The sequence below is a fragment of the Egretta garzetta genome, unplaced genomic scaffold (genome assembly GCF_000687185.1).
Source record: "Egretta garzetta isolate BGI_Z169 unplaced genomic scaffold, ASM68718v1 scaffold17, whole genome shotgun sequence".
NCBI classification, from domain to species: domain Eukaryota; kingdom Metazoa; phylum Chordata; class Aves; order Pelecaniformes; family Ardeidae; genus Egretta; species Egretta garzetta.
Genome location: NW_009260136.1, coordinates 777,214 through 795,073, shown reverse-complemented (window position 1 = coordinate 795,073; position 17,860 = coordinate 777,214). Strand labels below are relative to the sequence as shown.

General features: G+C 41.2%; 2 protein-coding genes across 2 annotated transcripts in view; both read right to left on the bottom strand.

Moving 5' to 3' along the window:
- Window positions 1-33: 33 nt before the first annotated feature.
- On the bottom strand, window positions 34-14,152 carry LOC104128776 (adipocyte plasma membrane associated protein). Its single transcript, XM_035897061.1, has 8 exons — window positions 14,054-14,152; window positions 10,616-10,731; window positions 8,715-8,807; window positions 6,588-6,704; window positions 5,194-5,368; window positions 4,707-4,841; window positions 4,130-4,322; window positions 34-3,102 (listed from the first exon to the last, which is right to left on the bottom strand). The coding sequence occupies exons 5-8, from the start codon at window positions 5,355-5,357 to the stop codon at window positions 2,893-2,895; spliced, it is 702 nt and encodes a 233-aa protein (XP_035752954.1). The 5' UTR covers window positions 5,358-5,368; window positions 6,588-6,704; window positions 8,715-8,807; window positions 10,616-10,731; window positions 14,054-14,152; the 3' UTR covers window positions 34-2,892.
- A 338-nt stretch (window positions 14,153-14,490) lies between these two features.
- The window catches only part of ACSS1 (acyl-CoA synthetase short chain family member 1), a 39,630-nt gene continuing 36,260 nt past the window's right edge, over window positions 14,491-17,860 (bottom strand). The window contains exon 14 of the mRNA XM_035897059.1: window positions 14,491-14,584. The gene's annotated coding sequence lies outside the window, so the exon portion shown is untranslated. The remainder of the gene's footprint in view (window positions 14,585-17,860) is intronic.

Sequence of the window (17,860 nt, the reverse complement as noted above, 5' to 3'; positions counted from 1 at the left end):
TCTGGCCAGCAAAGATCCTGCACCACAAGCCAGAAAGAAGTAGTAACTGAACTCTCATGGGACACCAGGACCAACAAAGAACGCAAGTACCCAAGGCATCAGCTCAGCTTCCTCCATGCTACAGCACTAGCCTTCACCGCTGACTTGCTGGATTTTATAGGGAAATTGCTCCCCATAGGAAGACTCTTGTGCAGACAGCTCTAATGTCTTCACAGTGTCCAGCCTCCTTTCCTGACTGTGGCACTTGGCAAAACAACCCTCCCTGCTACCACAGGATTAAAAGAAGAGCTCAGAAGGCAACTGCCCCAGTGAATAAGGGCATTAGCTATCTTCAAGCTAGGAGAAGCTGCTTCTGAGCTTCAGTTCTGCCATGATTAACCATTTCAAGTTTTCTTGCACCTCCCCCTGAGATACTTGTGCCTGGCCACTGTCTGACAGTTTCCGCTAGACCACTCAAAAGTCACACCAGACAAAGTCACACTCCGTTAGATCTCTTTCATATTTGGCATTCTCTTTTCCCCTTCCCCAAGAAAAGCAAGTTGTTCACATGACTCTCAGTCTGCTGTACTTGCTACAGAGTTCAGAGAGAACTAAAAAAAGATTCAAGAACTTCCTGGTGGGACCACAGGATCATCAGTGTACTAAGTCTCCAACAGTGGCCAGGAAACAGTGAGGGAGTAGAAGAGTAGAAAAAGGATGAGAACCTAAAAACTCTCAAGAGACAGCTCTTCATATGTCTTATCCCTCTTCAGCATCAGCAGCGCTACAACTTACTTTCTTTTCCACTTCAAAACTTAAGGGACAGTGTCTTATAAGAGAATTAGTCACACAAAAGCCTGATCACATTTGGCAGGCCAAAACAGCCAAGGTCTACTTCATTACAAAAGACAGCACAAAGTTATCCAGTTGGACACTTTGGCAAATGAATCATTACAGGTAACTATGCAACAACAGGTAAAGCTGTGCTTGCCCCAAGGCTACCAAAGCACCACCATGAAACACACCCCACAACAGACTTGCTTTTACAACCCCAATTTAAGATCCCATCAAGTTCAACTTTCATACCCTACCAGAATGGGACAAATAGCTGCAAGGGCTGGCAGAGCAATGCTAACTAGCTGCTGGGTTTCCCCAGAAAGAGGTGTTGCAGGCACGTCCCATTCTCACCCCTTCTTCAGAGTTCCCACACAAGTCTGTACCTCCCCCCCAGGCAGGTCACGCCTCTCCAGCTTCTCAGACTTACCACAGTATCACCCTATCTCTGTCCACAAACTATTCAGGGCTCATTAAGGGCTATATAGGGCTCAACTGGACCAAAGATCAGAGCCTGCAGCAACTCATCTAGTGGGCTTCTCTTGCCTCTTAGTGAGCTCCCTCCCAAACCCACTAACCACCAGGTCAAGCAAAGGGGCTAGCAGCCCCCAGCCCGTACAGAACAGGTCAGCCTGCATGATCCAGCAACCATCAGCCACAGGACTGCTACAGCCTGGTAGTAACAGAACAAAGTGACTGAAGCACTGGCAGAAAAGTATCACTTTCATTTGCATATCCTTCCATTAATAAAGACAAGCACAAGAGGCCAGTGAAAGCAGATGACATTTTTAACATCGCCTTCCCCTTCTCTGGTGCTTTGCATTATATACCACGCAAGTCTTTTTTTCCTTTTTCAAAGGCGAGGAAATTGAGTAATAGCATAAATTTATGTTTGACTATCACCCAGTGGCAGAAAAAGAGAGAGCAGCAAAGTTTTCAATCCCAGAGCACAAATCAATCCACTAAATTACACAGCCTCTCCTTTGTAGTAGTTGACGGAGAAGCACTCTCTGGATTTACCAAGCAAAATATCTGTTAACAGAGGAAGTAAACCATTTCCTCTGGAAATGCCAGAAAGCATCCATGAGCATCCCAAGACTTTCCACCAAAGCCTTCCTTGTCCACTGTTACTAGATTCTACAGTGACCCTTTCAGTCCACATCCATCTTTGGACACCAACCTTCCCAAAAACCTTTACCAGTTCTCCTAAAAACCATGCTGAAGAGGATTCCTGCAGCTGCTCCTCTTCCCTCTCATGTCTCTCAGGAATGGCCACCTACATAACAAACAGGAGACTTACAGGACCTGGTAAACATGGAGGAAATACTACAAGTGACCCTTTCTAAACCTGCTGGAACTAGTCTTTAATAGCGTAGAAAATGTAACTTTCATTCATTATCTGACTACAATGCTATAAAGAAACACAGGAGTCCACAGATAACGATCAAATTTGATTCTGCATGTTGATTAACAGTTAATTGTAGTGTCTGATGTTGATTACACAGGCTGGAATTGAAAAAACCCAAATGGTATAACTAGATTTCTGGGCATGTTCTGGATGTTGCTGCCTCTACCACAGCACCACAGTATGACATTAAAACATGCACTGTAATCACTCCTAAACAGGATGTTCTAAAACAGAAATAAACACATGCAAGACATCCTCTTCAGTCCAGATCATACAAATTAAATTTCATAGATCACAAATCCTTCCAATATAAGACAACATACAGTTGCATTAAAAGTGACAGATGATGTCTGTAAGATGACTCCAAACAGGGCTGGGCGTGGAAAAGCAATGCATTTTCTTCAAGGAGCACAGAACCATATGAAGATGCCCCACCATACTCCTCAGATATTCATAATTATGCATGCCAACTCCAAAGCAAGAGCAGTCAAATCAAGGAATTGGACAGGTACAGCAAGCAGTACATTTTCCTATGGTAACAGAACAGTGCTACTGCACGTTAACAGGCTGTCTTTCACTTTTTGTCCTTGGTCACACACTGCCTCAAGCACATTCTTCCTTCAAACCTCTGGAGTCTTATAGGACAGTGGCACTTTATCATGAGTGGACAGCTAAACATGCTGAAGATTAAGTCTGCAAATAAATGGAGACTGGTAGGAGCCCAGGTAAAGATATCCATTGTGCTCATGTGCCTCACTAACATAAGCTACGGTCACTCCATTGGGATCATGAAAGCTTCTTCTGTAGGATCCTGTCTCACTAAGTTCAACAACAAGGCTATATTTGGGCACAAACTTTATCACAGTTTCTTGACTCAGCAACTGAAAGAAAAAGAAAAGAAAAGAAGAAAATTAGTAACAAAGGATTTTGTTCTCCCCAGTTAGATCTCAGACACTTACACAGTCAAAGACCATTCCACACTCCTTGGAAGAAGCAGCTAAGAACATAAGCACACATTTTGAGTAAACACTATTACACAGGCTTAACACATTAACATCTGAAAAGCCAACTTGGGGAAAAAAAAAAAAACAAACCAAAAAAACAGCAGAAGCATACTCTACTCCAGCACTAGGCTGAAAGGATGTCCACACAGGAGACATCAGCTTGTTCTGGCGCAGTTGACGCCAAGCAGCAGACATCATGCTCACTCCCCACAGCATCAGTTTGTTAAGGCTCCTGCGCTGCACCAGCAGAGACAACAGGTTTTACAGGGATAGCACAGAGTTTGTTTAGCTGAAATGGCACTTCCATCTTAAATCCAATCCTTGTTGATTATTTTTTTGAGAACAGAAGGATTTTCGAGTCTTTGTATTGTTTAAAAAGCACCATGCTGTTTCTTTAGCATCAGGTATCCCTTACAAAATATTATTCTTGCTCATCCTCATCCAAAAGGGGGGCATGACATAACAACAGGCATATTGAGTCATAACAAAGTGTCACCTAGCAGCATACATAACATACACACTGTCTCCTAGGATGCCTAGGGTAGTCATTAGAACAGGTCAGACTTCCCAAATGCTCTCCGGACACCTGGCAATAAGTAGTTTAGGTACTTCGGGTACAAAGGTGAAGTCTTCACATATCCAAATGTAGATCCTGTGTTGCTGCATGGCTATAGTCTCTTTTTCTTTCCTGAGATCAAGATGGAAGGCAACTTAAGAGATGTGTACCTGCTACTCAAAGAAGCAAATGTTAATTTTACTACCTAAGGATTTATAAGGACTGTTCTACCTGGGGACAGCCACAACAGTTTTAACCAAGGCACTTAAATTTTAAAAATCTTCCTGTGAAGAGGAAGAAACAAATATCACCTCTATTCCTATACAAAGTGTTTTGTTTTCTTTTTACCTTAAATATCATCCTTTTAATCCATGGTTTTTCAGACAAGAAATCCAACAAAGAAAATCCAGGATTGGGCCGGACAGCTGACATAGCTACCCAATATCCTCCAGAGCTGCTTAACCTGATATTATCTGGAAGACCAGGCATATTCTCAACAAACATATCTGCTCCACCCTTCATCAGACCAGACACATAATACCTGAAAGTTACAGATAGTAGGATTAGAACATCCTAACTCAAGCAGTCTAAGTAATAAATAAAATTCCCAAAAGGAATCAACTTTAAAATACTAAAAGAACTTTTTTTTTCCCCTTATTTTGGTACAGGGAAATACAATACAGCCACATTCCTCTCCCCAGAAAAAGTCAGCTTACTCCACTATGCTCAAGGAGCCCATGATGGAACAAGTATGCATTCCAGATGTTTACAGTGAAAGAAAAAATTAGGTATTGAGGAAGGCCACCTTCTTTGGCATTGATAACTAGGCATGAATAGAATGTAGGGTTTCTTTTGTCATTCAACTAATTTATTTAAACATTCTCTAAACAAAGAATGGTAATAATTTCAGCAAAGTCATGCTCACCTTCTGATTCTAGCCATGGCTGTTTCCTGCACCAGGACAAAGTCTTCTGCAGGAGAAAGCTGGACACCATTGGGAAACCTCAGCCCCACCATTAAGACTTTCACTTCTTTGGTTACTGTGTCATATTCAAGCAGGCTAAAAAGAAAGCATTGTATATGGTTTTGAGTGAAAGCAAATACTTATTCATCTTGGTTTCATTCTCCAAGCATTCTATCTTCTCTCACATGCACTTCACCAAATGCTAACACCTTCCCTTTTAAAATATATGTTCCATGCAAGTCCTCTTGAAGTAAAAAGAGGAATCTCATTTATTTCACTGCAGGTCTCATTAGCAACATCCACACATTGTCTAACCCTCTCCTGGGCAGGGCAATGTTTGCACAGGTGGTTTATAAAGAAAAAAAATTGAAGACCAAGGAAGTGGTGAAAGTCCATTCCTACAGCTGAGCTTACAATAAGTTAAATGCCTCAGGGAAGAGATACTTGCCGCCCATCATCTGTGCCTTCCATAATCAAGAATAAGTAGTCTCGTCTTTGCCATTTGCTACTGGAGTCAGTGAAATAGATTTTCCTCCCATCCCGGGTCACTGTAAGATCATTCACAAATGACAACTTCTGACCTTCAATTAGTGTTTTGGTTGACACAAGCATTTTTGTTTCACCTGGTTACAAAAAGAAGCCAAAAAAAAGACACACAAGACAAGCTTTTGTATGTCCTGCCTTGGAAATGAGTTAAACACTAATATAAAATTAGCAGGCACTTCACATTTTTTTCCATTTGTGCCTCTGTTAAGTAATAAGGTTTTGCTTTGTAATGGGACAACTCAACACCCAGCGTGAATGACCAGGAGAAAATACTCTTCAGAAAAACTGAAACAGTAGATGATGTTCCCTATCAATAAATGCCATTTTTTTCACATTGCTGAAGTTTGTATGAAACCAAGTGCAAACTCAGGTCCCAACCTTGTAGAAGGATGCAGGCAAGCCAATCACTACTACTTCTTTCCCCATAAATCTGTAGGAACGAAGAGTAGTACTTTCTAAACACTAAAACATCAGCAGGTTCACTAAACATCTCTGCCACATATTACCAGGCAAATTATTAAGGTCAAATATCTAGAAATTAACCTAAATCTATTGAAGTCATCTTTGGGCACAGGGTTTGGGTTTGTTTGTGTCATGACTAAGCTAATATGGCAGCTATCTGCCATCATAAGAGAAGACCTTGGTCATACCCTCACAGAGCCACACAGTCTGAGCCCTTTGGTTACATCTCACCTAGCATTTGGCTAGCTTCCCTCTCCCCACCTGAAGCCAATTTGGAGAAGTAAACTGTCAGAAAATCAACCCTACACAAAAGCAACTATCACTTTCTGACAGCACAGCTCCTAAAACTGAGATCTGGCTCAAGGACCTGATCTTCAGCTGCACCAAAATACATCTTTCTTCACCTTCTATAGATAGGGTTACAGGGGAGTTAAGAGCTCTTCACTATCCCACAGTGAGATCAAGGCAGAAACAAAAGTACAGCAAACATGACAAAAAGTTTATGTAACAGCAATATGTTTTTTCCCTTTACGAAAACTGAAACAGCTACACAGAGCTTTATTCATGGATCCTGAGGTACCAATTTTGACAACCAAAAGCACATCACCAGAAGAGAAGCCACAGGTAACTCTGATCCAGACAGACAGATATAGAGAGGAAGTGATTGCTACAAAAAAAAAAAATATCGAGTTCTTGCATGGCATATTTCATCCAGACAGCTCCAAACCACTTTGTAAAGGCGGCAGGCATTGTTTTGCCTACAGTGTCTGGCAAAACTGCAAATGAAGCCCAGATTTGTCAGTAGGAGAGAACATCTGAGCAGAAAAATCATACCTGTACCAGGATTAACTTCATAGAGTCCATAATAAGCATCTGCCACAAAAAGGGTGTTATTTGGCCCCACTCTGATGCCAAGTGGTCTTCCACATGCTGGCTCATCTTCACGGGTTCCTTAGGAAACAATTTTTTAAATGTTTTTTCAAATAGAAATACATACAAGGCATTCAGGCTACCTACATAGGTCAAACTGTAGCTTAATGAAATTGTACGGCCAGCACCACACGCATTCATTAAAGAAATTATTCTTACTTTCCTAGGTGTGAGTGAAACAGATATCCCCATGCTTTCATCAGTCTAGAGATAATCATATAATTTGCCAGGCTGGTAGCTAGCTAACAGTTGCCCTGAATAGGGCCAAATGTCAGGAAATTGGATTTAACTAAATGCTTCCTCTCAGAAAGAAACAGTTTTACTGCGGGTTTCTTTTTCTTTTCTTTTTTAAATTAAAAAAAAAAATAAAATACACGCACATCTTGGAACTTTCTTCTTCCAGAGAGGTCCAACACTGTCATAAAACAGCTGGTTTCTCAAGACAGAGACACTGAAGACTTCTATATTAGAAGGAAGGGGAATACTGCAAATCTGAAAAAACTGTCTACTTGAGTCCTGAAGAACTAAGAACTTCAGAACATCCGTAGTTTGAAAGATTAGCAAGATAACCTTCTGGAGAAGGTAGTCAGCTACAGCCTTTCCACTTCCCTCCCCAACTCAAGACAGAAGTCTAGGTTCCCCACTACCTTTTTAGCCTCAAAAGATAGGGCAGCATAATCTTCAACCTCTCCCAAGCTGTACAAGTCCTATGGAAATGAGCAGTGGAAAGGTGATTCTTCACATTCATCCCAACCTGCATTCAGGCCTAAGCAGCAGCTGGAAGTCCAGCTTCCTATCAGCTGACAGCAGACTTCATTGGCTGTCAGCGCCAAGGCTGTCCTACCTATTAGGCAGCCCTACCTATTAGGCAGCCAAGACAGTGCTTCCAAATCAGTCCAGAGCCTAATCATGTGAGCACCCACGTAAAATTATATAGCTAAAGTGATTAACATGTCAATATGAGCTACATAAAGACAGCAACAGTTCCTGCCCATAATTTCTGTCTAACTGGCAACCAGCACAGGGCTGCAGAACCTCATCTGGAAGCTTCTACATTGTTAGTGCAAACAAAACCACCAACAGGCCAACAAACACCAGCCAGACATCTCAGACTGCCCAGGCAGCACTGAGATGGCCAACATTAAGCATAGGAATGGTCCTGTTATTAAACAAGCCGCTACCAGCTTTTCTCACTCAGTTCCAGAAATCTCATTAAATGAAGCAAATAAGTGGTTCAGAAAGAGGTGTGGAATTCAACACGAAACAACTGCAATTTAGCAGTGAGAAAACAGAAATATCCTGACCAATGGAAGACCTCTGCTAAAGCAGATGCAGCCACCACAACCCCTCAACTGTACTTACAAATAGAGGAAGGGAGATTAGTGCAACAAAATGCAAGGCAAAATTCTGTAGATGGGGAAGATGATATTTATTTTCAAAAAAATCTCTAAGTTGATCTTTCCCACTCACACATTATCTCAGAGTTCATTCACTCACACTTGTTTAGGAGTCCTCAGTTTTTATGGGGTGGCCCTTCACCTCAGAATCTTGCTGACTTCAGCGTCTGTAAATATTAGGCCAGGTTGCTGCCCATTTTTTTCTTGTTTAGGATACGTGCTTTTTCTAGATGGACTAACAGGAAAAGGAATGTTATTTGTGATGCACTTCCTCCTAGTGTTAAGATCTTCTACCGACAAGTCATCCATGCTGCAGCCTTACGAGAGTGCATGCCTTGTAGCCATGACATACAAACCCCGCATTTCTAAATTTTACTGCTGGGAACAGTGTCCTTTGTTATCAAAAGCACCCATTCCCATTCTTTTGGCTCTTCGTTCTGCTGTTCCTTCCAGTGCTTACATACATATTTCCACTCATACTTCATTCATACAAATACATTAAAATTTCTGTTACAAATCTCTACAGAGGAAGATATGCGTTTGCATGAGCAATCCAGACAGAACAGCAGTTTAATCAACAGAAGCCCTGACCCAGACATTTCCAAGCACACTATGTCCAGGAGCTGTCACTCACCACAAGGACCATGGCCAATTCTGGCTATTGTTTGTATTTCCCCATTTTCAATTTTGATAATCTTCCCATCAGCTGTCCCAGTAAATAGCACATCTGCAAAAAAACAACTGGTGTGATTAGCTTTCTCAGAAAACTGTAGTGGCAAACATCCTTCTGCATGGTCCTTCTACTAGCATAAAGTAGAATTCACGTTTAAGACATAGTGAAATAACAGTTGTCTTCAGTCATAGCAAAAGAATAAAGAGGGAAGCAAAAGAATAAAGATGAAGGCAAATAAGAGTATTTGGTTAGATTTCTTCTAACTCAAAGAGGAAGGATTTAAGCCTTAGGAATTATGAATATGGATCTGAAGCTCTTCACCCATAAGTGGTCCAAATCCTTGGTTAAAGGTGGACATAACAACTTAATTGCTAGTCATTGATCTCTCTGGGCAAATTTCTACATCATCATAAAATGTGATCAGGCACTGCATCCATCTCACCACTCTTCAATGAGAGACTGACTAGATAAAACTTCTCATTCTGATACAGTCCACATGGGCTGCTGCACACCTGCCAATGCTCATATTGTATCAAGTCTGGAGAAGAATTACAAAAACCATAGCTACTGAACAACCACCCAAATCAAAAGCATTGCCAAATTACTGTATTCATGCCAAGCTATGTGATAGCATAAGACAGGTTCACTGAATACAAACAACACACAAACTTTTCCATACAACCAAATTAAATGAAAGCCCGTTAGATTAATAGAGCCCATCACTTGGACTTTTCCATCTCCAATTTGACTGAAGTTTTAAGCTTGCTAATTACACTTTTAAAAGGGAATAAGAAGACTTCAACATTTATTCATACAAAGCTTATTCCCAGTCAGTCTGATTATTTCACCCCCATAGGTCAGTTGTCCCTTGCAGGAAGGTTTCCTTCAAGAGTTTCCAATGAGACTGATGAAACTAGGTAACTGAAAAGAATCAGTGGCTTCAGGTAATCACTTTAGCACATTGTTAACAGAGACAGGTAGAAAAAGCGTAATCCAAAGGAGGAATTTACAGTAGTTTCTTGCTGGGTAAAGTAACTTTTTAAAATATTTCACTGATTTATTAGAGGATATAGCAGAAGGAAAATAAATTATGTGTCTACTGAGCACCTCTTGTACTGAAGAATGTTTCAGTAAGGACTTTACTTGTAACTCCCACTCTCTTTCCTTTTCACATTAAAACAGTCAAGTACTCATGTCAAGAGTAGTTTCTAGCCTAACCCTGCTTCAGGAGGCACAGGGAACAACCCCTGCACAAAGCTGGTTTCCTACTAAGTGGGTGTCATGCCATTAGAGGTCCAGCCACCTCATTAAGAAACTGCTCAGAGGTGGCATGAGTTTGTCATTTGGGGAGAACACATGTGCCGTAAGAGAGAAGCAGGTGGCACCTGTAATGCATGCAATGTCACTAAAATGTAAATATGCTATTTATCAATTTGAGATTTTTTTCTGTCATATAAGCAAAAATTAATACCACAAAACTCAGCTCCCCCAGAGGCAATGAGCATTAGAAGAGTAGGTAGTACCCTGTAAATATTAATTCCCAGTTAAGAGCTAGCCAAATGAGAAATGGGACCACTTCCTGCAAATATAAGTAGCCCCTGACTACACTGCTGATGCTTTCAGTCCTAGAAGACAGGGATTTTTAATCTGGCAACAAGGTTTATTTTATACTGGGGAAAGAAGCGAAAAGCAATATATAGCAGACAGGTTTTGCTGCATAACACAATTATTTTTTTAAAAAACTGCATATTCAAAGTAACTTCCAGAGTTTGTTATCTAAGAGCTATATTGCTGAACAAACCCTTATCAATGGAGCAACATTTTAAGATCCTTCTTTAAAAGTTTGTATTGTAAGTGCTTACCCCCAATATGGACAATGGATTCTGGTCCAACCACCTGATTTTCCCATAACCGCTCAGCTTTGCGTAACTTTGTATTGGGCTCTAGCACACCCGTCAGGAGGGGAGGTTCCTTCAAACTGCAAAACAGAACATAGACTTCATGATCCCTTGCACAAATCTGCAAACACTCTTGAGCAACATATTGGATCATTGTTTTCCTATTCTGCCAACTCCCACAAACCTGACTGATGCTTTACATACAGCATATTTCAAAAAAGAAAAACACATCTGACATGCTGAAAAATTGCCTCTTGTTCATCAAGAGCCATAAATTTTCTGGTTCTGCTGATCAGAAGAGTTGCAGTTTTGTGTTCTTGAGACATATCTGGAAATCTATACAGCTTCAATTCCAATAACATGTTCCCAGTTCATCTATCTTACCCAAAGGCAAAGGATTTCTACATTGCCACAACACAAAATAACTGCTTTCTTACTTAGCTGAATGAGTTGTTTGTACTAGAGTGTTTTTCCTAAGTAGATTATGTAGATATGTGTATGTTTCCTAAGTAGATATATGCAAATTCCTAAGCAAAAAGGTTTTAAAATTTAAAAGCCTGGCATTTTACAATACACCGAGATCTGACACTGTATAGCATTTTCATCATAGAGAAAAAACAATTTTTAATTGGTAATTAGCATACAACTAGGGAAAAAAGTATTCCAGTACTTTGAACGCTAGGACACATATGTTTTCATACCATATTGAAACATATAGTCTCATTCCTTACTTGAATGCATGCCCCTAGAGAAAAAGACCAACTCAAACGAGTAAGTTGCACATAAACTTAAAGGGTATGGAACTGAAATCTCAAAATGACAAAATAAGGTCCAAACTTGCAAGCCCTTATACAAATGAATAGCCAGGTTCAAGCCAACTGCAGTTCCAACCTACTACAGAGAAGTAGTAAGATGCCTATGCAACTTCAATTTAAATACCAGGCTCCAAAGCACTGCATTCAAAACCAGCCTTAACTGTGCTGACAAACTTGAATATGTTTCAGTCGCTTAGGTTCTTAAAAAACACACACATAAGCCATCTCAGTCTCCATGAGTTAAGGATTTCAAGTTATTACTAAAAGCTGCATACATGCCCAGGGTGGTAAGCTCATTAGGTGTTCATTCATAAGAGGGAGCTTTAGCATACTAGGACAAGTTTTGAGAGAATTTTCAATTTATTTTTTTTAATAACTCCTTATATGACCATAAGCAAATGCCTTCCACCTGTAGAATCTTAAAAAGACATGGTTTGGCTCCAAAACCTGCCCAGGTTCACAGGATCCAGGACATATCTGTCACCAACTACATTGCAATTCTGCTGAAAATCATTACAATTTATAAATCTTCAATGACTGGGGGAAGAACGTCAACTGAAATTGCAAACTATAAAATCCATGACAATTGAGGAAAACAGGCTCACAACACAAATAATTCAGAAGGGGAGAAAAATACATACTTTTGGCTGTCTGGTTACAGACAGCAAACGTTCCCTTAAGTATGTATTACTGCAGTGGCAAAGCCAACTGAATTACTAGCTCCTGTCCACAGAAGATTTACAGCAGAGTTGTCTTCACAATACTAACACAAATTCGTTTTCCATCCTTTCTTCCAAGCATTAGAGAGTTACAGATGAGGATGACAGGATTCAGATACGGAACTCATTTGCTGGGAACTTTGCACAGTTGTGTTTGCAAGCGGAAAATCCTCCCTAGGATCAATATTATCCAAGACACGCTCACAGAGAAAGAACTTGAAATAAACTAGAGTTGCAGAAATTCCACATGGAGTTTTACAGATCACATCTGCTTTTTTTCTCCCTCCTCTTTTAGTCATTATTTCCAGTGGCTTACAGGAACAATATTACCATTTGCAAAAGATATTTCTACGTGTTCTTTCACCGAAAAGACTGATTCAGACAACATCTACCTCCTTGAGCTTTTTCAAAACACTTCATCACATTACACAGAATCATCCTATCTATGGTACAGACTGGAACCACTTCTGGCAGTGAAGCTAAGAAGCTAATTAAGAACGTACAGCAATATAAGACAGTGACTTGGCCAGGAAGAATAGTTCTCCTGGTCTTGTAAAAGGGACTTAAAGTAAGAAATGTACACATACAGAATACTGTTACTGTGGACCAGAATTAGAGCAGGACTACATAATAGGAAAAGCATTATAGACATATCCTATTGGCTTTCAGAACTACTGTTCAGTTGCAGTGTATTTCAGGGAATTGGGTTTTGTTAAACTCAACCACAGCAGAAAGCATTTCATTATGATTTGCAATGAGGCAGCTTGTGTCTAATAGCCTATTGGCAAGATTTGTAAGTACTACCCTACCACATTAACGGTTTCTTTCAACTCTAGAGATATTTACAGTGGTGGTGTTCCTTTTCATTAAGGAATTGTCAAGTTGATCATAAATATTTAGCACACTGAGCATTTTCATTTACTTCAGAATGCCAGGAGCACTAAACAGCCTGACTCCACCCTATGCTAGCAGTCAAAACATTTCACACACAACTTACAAAATCCTAGAATCCTTTAGGTTGGAAAAGACCTTTAAGATCATCAAGTCCAACCGTTAACCTAACCCTGCCACCCGACCACTAAACCATGTCCCTAAGCACCTCATCTATCCTTCTTTTAAATACCTCCAGGGATGGGGACTCGACCACCTCCCTGGGCAGCCCATGGGGCAATAAGGTCTCCTCTCAGCCTCCTCTTCTCCAGACTAAACAACCACAGTTCCCTCAGCCACTCCTTGTAAGCCTTGTGCTCCAGACCCCTCACCAGCTTTGTGGCTCTCCTCTGGACATGTTCCAGCAATGCAACGTCTTTCACATAATGAGGGGCCCACAACTGAACACAGTATTCAAGGTGCGGCCTCACCAGCACCGAGTACAGGGACATGATCACTTCCCTACTCCTGCTGGCCACACTATTCCTGATACAAGCCAGGACACCATTGGCCTTCTTGGCCACCTGGGCACACTGCTGGCTCATATTCAGCTGGCTGTCAACCACTGCCCCAGGTCTTTTTCCGCCAGGCAGATTTCCAGCCACTCTTCCCCAAGCCTGTAGCACTGCATGGGGTTGTTGTGACCAAAGTGCAGGACCCAGCACTTGGCCTTGTTGAACCTCATACCGTTGGCCTCAGCCCATCGATCCAGCCTGTCCAGGTCTCTCTGCAGAGCCCTCCTCGAGCAGCACAGGTCATACCTTCTCCCTACTCATTTGATACAGACCTCAATTCAGATGTTTATGAATTCAGACAAGGCAGAAATCACCTAGCTGCATTGCTTTAGGAGATCTGCATTTAAATATAACATCACCATATTGTACCAGCAGAACCAAGCACCAAATCAACTAGTCAGGCTACCATTTCAATTTCCATACTCAGACAGTCTTCCTTTGACAGAACAACAGTAGCAGGAGTACAGCTTGGTCCTTAGTGAAAATGCAGTTCTTGTCTCACCGAAGGTAAGAGTGCACTTCAGTAATCACAAGCTCCACCAACAGCTTGGACAGGAGAAAATAATTTTGTAGATTAACGATCAGAAAAAAGTAATTCAGCTCTTTCAATGATCAGTAGTGGCACACAACTGCACAAGACAGCTCAGACACAGGCTGGGTATGCAAAGCAAGCCATTGCAATGGATAATACTGCAATCACTCCCCAATTTCTTAATCCAGTTAGAACCACTTTACATGGTTGACTTGTTTGCTAAAAATAAAAACCAAACCACAATTGAAGACATACGAGAAGTTACACTTCAATAACATTTATTTCAAAACAAAATAACAATTTACCTTATAGGCTGAGGGTCTATAGGACAATCTAGTAGAAGAGTTACTCCAAGCAGGGGCACAGTTAGAGACGCAGCCAAAGTCAAGAAGGTAACACGGAACACCTTGCTGCTGTAAGTACTGCCAAAACCAGACAAGAAATAGCATTAACATGCTAAGCTGTTTTAAGATACAATAGTCTTTAAAAATTCTTTAACAGCCAATTTTCTTCACAAAAGGAACCAGAAATACTTTTGCCCAGCTACCATCTTGAATGATCTTTAAGGTCTATTTTATACTCGTCAGGATAAGAGAAACGGCTATTTATCCAGCCTCAGCATATTGGCATCATATAAGGCAAAGTATTCTCACGTACAGGTTTCATGCATGCTACAAATTACAGCTGTCTCAAAAAAAACCCAACCAAAAAAAACCCACCCAAGAAACAGGGGAGACATGATGTTATTTGGTTGGGTTTTTTTCTTAACTTGATCTTCAGTTTTGGCAATGGTTTCCATCCCAGCACAAATTTTAGATTAAAAGTTCAACTAAAACAACAAACATTAGAGGAAGTTAAATGAATGCTTGCTTAACTTAGTGAACATTGGTTTGAAACTCAAGCCCCGGCACACAAAAGAAATTAAGTATCTTCCATTTAGCCATCAAAACACACAACAAAAATGTAAAAAATGTTCTTGCAGAGGATAAAAACAGGTTTTGTTCTCAGCAAGTTTAGAGGCATCAATGAGGGATTTACAGAGGAAAGCACAGAGCCACAAATCCTAGCCTTGAACTGGAAAAGCAACTCCCACAATTTTAGCTACTCTGAACCATTCACTGGCACAGCCAACCAGTCTCCTCACAGTATCAATTAAATAAACACAAACAGTGCCTGATGGTTCTGCATTAATCCTTGGACCACTTCCACTGTTTTGTCCTTCATTAGCCAATCACCCAGACAGTAGGAAATATGAACTACTGCCCAGAGCACAAATATCACAGCTGTGTAGCTAATGACATGGACTTGCAGTACTGCAAGCATCAAGGTAACCTTTGGGATTATCAGCTGGAACAGCAAGGACAGAACCTGACCTGGATTTGGTCACTGCTTGCATGCACAACATATAGAAGTTGCAATATTCATAGTCCATCACAGCTCTTCCCTGATGGCACAACTGCTGCCAGCCCCTCTCTTCTGGCAGCAGACGTAGGTGGTCAGGACGACTGCCTGCCCCAGTTTCCCCAGCTCTGCACAGTACCCCATGGGCTATCACAAGCCTCCACACAGATCACCAGGCTGTGCTGAGGTGACTGCTACAAGGATGCTGACATCCTGCCATGACAAGAGCTGCCACTGCTGCTAGCCCAAAGCCAACAACAGTTCAGCCTGCTCCAAGAAGTGTTGTTAGCACTGCTGCTGTTGGTCACCAAACTTTCCCCAGCTCCCCCAGGGCACTCACCCCCCGAGCCTACTTCCTTTCCACCAGCATTCCCAAGTATTCCTGCTCTCAGATATATTAAAAAATAAACTTTATTTCTCACACTCACGAGCACAGCATTCCCATCGTGAACATCAGCACTGTTATATTAGCACTGAGTTGGACCAGGCTGGGAAACTGCTTCAAACAAGCTTTCTCATCTGCACGAACCTTTTCGTACTTCCCAAGGGCAAGACTGCCCTTGTAATTAATTAGAAGAAGTGAGCACTTTGTGCTTTAATAGTAGGTGACTCGAAGAAGCAACAACCTCCCAGTGTGTTTCCCCTTGGATTTGGAATAGAGAGCGGCTAGTAGAAACACAAGGCAATCCCCAAGTTCACACAAAGACTTCAGCTGTCAGCCTTGTCCTTCCACTGTCCTTCAAAAGATGAAGGCTCAACACTGTAAGATTAAAAGTACTGTCAGCAGACATCTGAGCATCTTTGTGACAGCTGAGAACAGCTCACACAAAAGGAAGCTATCTGCCAAAGTCAATTTAAATCATGCTTTCTGGAGCTTTAATTAAGTAAAGGTCATGTTTCTGATCCTCATTCAAACTTGCAAGGAATTGACAATAAAGGAAAAAGGCGGGAAGAATGAGGTGACAAGCAAACTCACACTTCAAGCCTGCAAACTGCAAGACCTATTTTAGACACTGCTTGAAACCACAAAAAATTTATAAATAAAACCCAAAAACTTAAAAAAAAGCATTAAAAAGTCAGCTATTCAGAATCCTTATAAAGGTAAACAAACAAAACATGCCTCATATAGAATAGTGGTAATTGTAAGTTACTGACCAGTCACTGGAAAGAATCACTGAATAATGGTTCACCAACACTAATAAGCAAAACAGAAATCCTTAGCTAATTGTGTCTCTGATAATTGATCCTACATGGACTCCAGCCACAAATCTCAATAACGCAACTTACCTGGACTCCAACTATAGTAACAGCAATTTAGTTGTCACTAAGAACTAAAAAGAGAAGCCATTGCACCAGCTCCTGAAGACAGACAGTAGGGTGGCAAGATGATACTATGGGTCACCATAGCCAGGAGTCCAGGCTGCCTCATCCTCTTGGCAGAACTACAGGGAGGGGGGGAGCAGAGGGGAAAGCAACTGTCATCAAGAGTTTCTGCCACAGCTCCCAGCCAGAAAAAGGGCAGCCTCCAGAATTTCTTCCACTGGTTTCATGCAGGACAGTCTCACGAGAAGAGGACCTGTGGATGCTCTGGATCATTGCTGGAGCCCTAGAAATTCAACTGATTTGAGCAAAGTTACCAAGAGAGGCTGAAGTCGGGAAGAGCAGTCTCTCAAGCTGAGACAAGCTGATGCTCTCCTTCAAAAACAGGTGCTACACATGCAAGCCACCATAGAGTCTTTCATTCTGGTGGCCCTGACGTGAACCGAAGTATTACAGGTCATCAGCTACTTTATTCAGTGGAAGGCAAAGCAAACACAACCACATTCTTACTGCAGCTATTGCCTTTAGTTACACTGAGGCCAACTTTTTATAAAATTCCTAAAAAGAAAATTATAAATGGAATCTAACTTAGCCACAAATAAATGGGCTGTTTATAAGGTTATTCTATCTCAGACACATATAGACTAGTCTTTAAACTGCAGATTACTCTTTACACAATTGCCAAATATAAACAGACTAACCAGTTATACCAGACTTAATCACACCTGCAAAAAAATCTGTGCAAGCCACAATGGGATAAGTATTATTTCTTGACTAGCAAAAGACAAACAGGACTTAAACAGACCCATTGGGGAAAAACAAACCAACCAACCAACCACAAATTAAACCGCTTTTTTGTTAAAAACTCTTCCTGCAGCTTGGCAGAAGCAGGTGTGTAGGCCCTGCCCCAAACCCTCTGCCCTCTGTCAGCTACCTCCAGCAGAAGCAGGAGCACTAAGCTGAGAAGCACCCGCTGC

Excerpts from the sequence above, each read along its gene's own strand:
- LOC104128776 (XM_035897061.1), bottom strand. The coding sequence starts at position 5,357 with ATGCTTGTGTCAACCAAAACACTAATTGAAGGTCAGAAGTTGTCATTT. Across the intron at positions 4,842-5,193 it reads GAAGGCACAGATGATGGGCG|CCTGCTTGAATATGACACAG; the intron begins GCAAGTATCTCT and ends CTTTCTTTTTAG. Across the intron at positions 4,323-4,706 it reads GCCATGGCTAGAATCAGAAG|GTATTATGTGTCTGGTCTGA; the intron begins GTGAGCATGACT and ends TGTAACTTTCAG.